Source organism: Ziziphus jujuba, chromosome 6 (assembly GCF_031755915.1).
Source record: "Ziziphus jujuba cultivar Dongzao chromosome 6, ASM3175591v1".
Classification (NCBI taxonomy): domain Eukaryota; kingdom Viridiplantae; phylum Streptophyta; class Magnoliopsida; order Rosales; family Rhamnaceae; genus Ziziphus; species Ziziphus jujuba.
The window spans coordinates 19,088,675-19,094,520 of NC_083384.1; the positions used below are offsets into that span (position 1 = coordinate 19,088,675).

Consider the following 5,846-nt stretch of genomic DNA (forward strand, 5'->3'; position numbering starts at 1 on the left):
CTCTCTCTCTCCAAGTGTTCCATATTGGTTGATACTAGACGTTGCTCTTTCCATAAGACTAAGATGGAATAATCCAAATGCTGGACAAGATGCGGCAAAATGGAACTATTATAAACCCTCCCCCAATGAACTTCTTGCCTTGAGTGCTACTTATCCTTTGTATGCAGATTCTCTGTCCTTTTTTTAGTTTTGAATTTTGGTGTATGCCACATACAAATTTGGAACTGTAACTTCCTTTTTCAACTCATTTGTATAATAACCACGTAGTTTTATATATATATATACATATAAATGATATATATACATATAAATGATATAGTAAAAAATTTATAAAGAAAAATTATATAACAAAATCATATATATATATATATATATATAAATGATAATTGTAAAAGAAAATAATTAAATGCATCCACTCTATATTTTGTCTTAACCTTCCCTGTCAAAATAAAAAGATAATGTGGAAGCAGAAAGGTGCAAGAAAGAGAACCTGCTGGACTAAAATATAGGGAAATCCCAACTCCAAAATAAATAAATAAAAAATACTTTTTGGTAAAAATGGAGAATCGCAAATGGACATTAGACTCCAAAACATTCTTGTCAACAATTTTTGAATAGAATATTGCCATCTTCCAACTATATATGCATGTTGAAGAGATGAGTATGTGAGGATGAGACTAGGATTTTCTTTGATTTTATTATTCTTTACCCAAATTGCAAATTCTATTTGTTTAAAATATGTAAGACTCAAAGTGACTGCGTTGCTTTTAAGAGCATCTAAAATAATCCCAACTCACAACAATGGAGAAGCAAAATAGAGAAGAAAAGCATTCCCACCAAAGTTGCTAAACGCTCACAAGTTTTCAATTTTTCTTTTTTTCTTTTTCTGTGTTTTTTTATGACCTCCAAAAAAAAGCTAGCGTAGGCAGTCCGAAAGAAGAATCCAGACCATACCTACGCAACCTATTTGGCATTTGCACCCCACAACCCCATTTACTCCTTTCCCTGAAATCTCCTTATACAGAATCTCCACATTTACCCTGTTCTTCTTTACTTGCTATTTTTTTTTAATTCTTATTAACCAGAAAAAGAAAATTATTTTATTTTCCTTTTGATAACAAAATCTTATATGTTTTCTTTATTGATAATTAATTATCTGGTAAAAAAAATTGCTATTTTTTGAACAATGATTCCTATCTTCAATATTTTAAAAAAATGACAAATCAATATATGTGTCACCACAATTAATGAATTTAAAACTAAAATCTTATTACAAAAGTGACAACCTAAATACTACAAATTGGGAAAGAGTCTTCAGGTAATCAAAATCTGTTTTCTTATATAAGTAGACATTTAATCCCATTTTTAACTTCTTTATTTTTTCAAGAAAACAGAAATTCACTTATTGCCAACCCAGATTAATTTTTCTTTGACTGTCACGCTATGTGTCAGTATACCACAAACTGAATATTATCAATTTAATGATTCTAAAATTGGATCTACTAAATGTTTGAGGACCACGTGTAAGTTGCAATATTATTACAAGCCCTTTTTTTCTGCTTTGTTGCTTTCCACTTCATAATCTTATCTTCTGAGTAAACAAACGGAAAAAAGAACAAGATGAAGAAGCAATTAGTACAAGTGTTATTAAATAGTCTAAATTTTGAGCATTCAGATTATGCATGAAAATGAAATGGTAGGTCCTTCCACTCCAATTGGATTCTTTTTTAAAAAATAATATTCATACATAAACAAGTTTCTTTTATTTATTAATTTTTTACTCAAATTTGTTATTTTTCTATGTATTTTCAAAATCATATAAATAAGCACCATATTCAGCATTTGTGGCATATACAACAAAAGCTATGCCTAATTTTCTATCTCAATCTTTTCTTTCATTTTCTGAGTGGAAAGACGCCACTTATTTGTCTGGTAGACTAAAAGGAATTCCGTTAAGTGCCTTCTAACGCTACCATGGTTTTGACCATGATTGATTTCGATCCACAACTCACATTGAAAATATAACATTTTTAATAAAATTATGAAAAGAATAATAATAATAATAATAATAATAATAATTCTTCCATTTTTTGTTATGGTCAAAACTAAATGCAATATGAAATAAAAATAAATATATGAAACTTCTCTTATGCTAGATTATGAATCAAATTTTAAAGTCCTTGAACATCTTATTAAGGGTAATAGGCTCCTTATTACCCCAAGGAATAATAATAATAGGTTTCTGTAACTACTAATAAGTTGCCACCTGCTATAGACTAGTCAGTTTAGAGGTTATAGGGGCCTATATATTATAGCTAATAGAATGTTTTTGGACTTTTAACTTGTGTCAAGGATCTTAAATAAGAACCTTTATATATTGGGCTAATTGTGTACCACATTAAGCCTTGGATGTTTTATTTGGTGAACATTGATACAATTCAGTGGGTAAATATAACAATCCATACTCTAAATTGCATTAGAGGTTAAAAACTATAACCACTAAATTTATAGAAGGTTTTATATCAAATAAAAAAAAAAAGGGGCTTAATGTGGTGGTTTTAAAATTGAAAGCCTAAATTACATATTCTGAAACTTAAATTACTAAAATGCAATTAACCCATATAAATATATATGGCTGAACCAATATTGAGCTGAAAATTTTCTCCAATATTGAGTTGTTGCATGGATATTACTTCATATATTGCAGATTCTAACTGAAAAATTAGCCGTGCAGTAAAATATTTGTCAGCATTTGTGCTTTCTTTTTATTCTTTTCTTCGCTTAATCTCAAGCTTTATTGACAAAGTTATGCATATAGACCATTAACAGGAAAAAAGAAACAGTTTTCAAAATAATATTAGTCACATAATTATATTATACTCCAAATAAAATAAAATGGTAATATTGGTTATTTAAGATTTTCACTTTTGACTTTTTGAATTCCTTTACCATGAAGTTAAAACGAAAGGGAAATGATAAAAAAGGAAATATGAAATTAACGGAAATGAAGAGGTAGTAAGGAATATAATGAAGGCTGCTTAGGTAGATAGCATCTTTTGTTCTCCATTTTTGAACACTCCTTTTTCTGGAAGAGCAAGAAATATTAGAACACTTGTAGGGAAAATTTAACAAAGAAAAGGCTATATATGTCAATGGCAAAGAACCTTCAAAAGCAAACCCAACAAAAAAAAAGCTTGAAATTTGCTCACACATCCCCCAAAAACTTTCCTCTCCATTGCATCTTCTTTCCTCTTCTCTCTCCACTTTTCCTTAACCCCTAAGTCTTCTTTCCTTCTCATCCTCCCTCTTCTTCTTTTTCTTCATCTTCTTCTTCATTACTTTGCTGCTAAACAAACAGCATTTGAAGAACAAAGCTTTCTGTTTGTGTTTAGCAATGGCAGATACAGACTCGTACATCAAACACCAAAAGCTAGTTAATTCAGATCAAAACCAACAAAACCCAAGTAAGTTTTACTATCATTTTCTCTATAAAGCTGCAATAGTTACAGTTTTCTTGATTATTCTTCCACTTTTTCCATCACAAGCTCCTGAGTTCATAAACCAAACTGTGTTCACAAGAAGCTGGGAGCTTCTACACCTTCTTTTCGTCGGAATAGCCATCTCTTACGGGCTATTTAGTCGTCGAAACGACGAAACAGAGAAAGAAAATAATAGCTCTAAATTTGACAACGCCCAATCATATATGTCTAGATTCCTTCAGGTATCTTCTGTTTTTGATGATGATACCGAAATCCAATCCGGGTCTGATGAAAACAAGATCCAAACATGGAGTAGTCAGTATTATAGGAATGAACCTGTTGTTGTTGTCGCTCAAGAGAACTCTGTTGTTGATGAGCAAAGAGGTAGCAGTTCGAGAATCAGTGAAAAGCCATTGCTTTTGCCTGTTAGGAGCTTGAAATCCCGTGTTCCTGACACCGACGGCGGCGTAGTATCTGTAAATGAAACTAGTTCAAATTCTGTCCCTCTTGGTAGGTCTAATTCGAAAACCGTTCCGAGAAGGTTTTCGATCAATTCGAGTAGGAGTAGAAATGGAGATTTCGGAGGTTTAGAACATCAAGAACTGGAGGATAAGTTGAAGGAAAATGTTGTTCTTCCTTCGCCGATTCCATGGCGATCGAGATCAGGAAGGATGGAAATGAAAGAAGATGTTGATAATAATAGTCCTCCCCTGTATACTCCGCCTCCTTCAATGGAGGAATCTGAATTCAATCGGGTCGAATCTCGGGTTTCCCGGACCCATGTTTCCCGTTCATCTCGACCCAATTCAAAGAATTCTTCCCCAAAGCTATCTCCTTCACCATCACTCTCTTCTCCGAAGAAGTTAACTCCATCTTCTTCCCTTTCGTCGGAGTCTCAAGCGAAAAATGCAGAGGACTCTGTGAAGAAGACCTTTTACATGTCTTCTCCACCTCCTCCACCGCCACCGCCTCCACCAATGTTTCAAAGATCTTCAACTTTGAAACCAAGTTCCGGTTATATTAATGGTGTGGTTTCGTCGGAGAAAGAGTTTCGGCGAAGCTTCACAAGCGAATCAATGGACTTGAATTGGAGGAGTGGAGAAACTTTTGGAGGCAGAGTGAATTCAGCTGCTGAATCCCAGCTTAGAAGCCAGTTTGATAGTTTATCAATGGGAAGATCGGTCAGGACAATCAAACCCGGCGAAAATGTTTCAGGCAGAGGCAGAGAAATAGTAGGAGAGAGAGGACTGAATGGAAGAGTGGAGAGAAAAGTCCTAGAAACAACTACTTTGATAGGAAGAAAAAGGGTAGGATTTGAGGATCAAACATCTTTCAAGACTGAACATCTGAACCGTGGAAGTGTTTGGAACCCGATTTACGGGGAATTTCAGGAGCAAGAGGAGGAGGAGGAGGAAGAAGAAGAAGATCTTGCCGTGGAGGCGTTAATCGAAACAGAAGAAGAAATGGACAGTGAAGATGATGATCAAATTGGAGGAGGTTTCATGCAGAATGACATTGGAGAAAATACAAAGCTGAGTCCAAAAAATGAGCCAACTCCTTCAGGCAGTGTAAGTGATGGAGGACCTGATGTGGATAAGAAGGCTGATGAATTCATAGCCAAGTTCAGAGAGCAAATTAGGCTTCAAAGGATTGAATCTATTAAAAGATCGAGTGCACAGATTAGCAAAAACTTGTCCAGGTAAAATTGGAAATTTCTTCAGCTTCTTTTTAGAGTCTACACAGGAATTACAAACTTTGTGTTTAAAAAAATTTCCTCCCTCTTGAAATTATGCCTCTCAAATTGACTTTGAATATCTTAGCTTTTGTTTGAGGATTTATGGTATACAGAAATTTTCTTGTTCTTGTTCTTAGAGATTGATTCTCTTGGTCTTTGGTTATGGTTTCAGTTTGTGCTTTGCACAGTTAAAACCTGATGTTTATTTCATGTCATTTCTTCTGGGATAAGCTCATGTATTTAATCTTTCAAACAAGCTCAAAATTCATGTACTTTCTATGTAGATCAGGATTGAATTTTGTCTTTATATTATTTACTTTATCAAAATAAACGATTTTGAAGCTTCTTGGCACAATTAAAGAAAGTTTAAAGGACACAAAAATGGAATGTCGCATTAACAATCATGCTACCTGATGTGCCTTAAGAAACTGAAAATTTGAATAGTTTTTCTATGATCTATGGAGTAGCAACTGTTTTCAGCAGCAAGTTTTAGCAAAATCAAAAGCATAATTTTTCCGTCGTGATCAATGGTTATCCACCTGTACTATGAATTTTTACCATGTATGCTTCCAGAAAAGCAATATTATCTGCATTTAATAATGCTCTAGTAAAACTTTATATTTCCCTCCACA

General features: G+C 33.5%; 1 protein-coding gene across 1 annotated transcript; it reads left to right on the forward strand.

Moving 5' to 3' along the window:
• Window positions 1-3,049: 3,049 nt before the first annotated feature.
• LOC107430318 (uncharacterized) lies at window positions 3,050-5,521 on the forward strand. The gene has a single exon (XM_016041156.4). The coding sequence runs from the start codon at window positions 3,395-3,397 to the stop codon at window positions 5,180-5,182; it is 1,788 nt and encodes a 595-aa protein (XP_015896642.3). The 5' UTR covers window positions 3,050-3,394; the 3' UTR covers window positions 5,183-5,521.
• Window positions 5,522-5,846: the final 325 nt, after the last annotated feature.

What these genes read in the sequence shown, in the direction of transcription:
- LOC107430318 (XM_016041156.4), top strand. Translation starts at nt 3,395, where the DNA reads ATGGCAGATACAGACTCGTACATCAAACACCAAAAGCTAGTTAATTCA.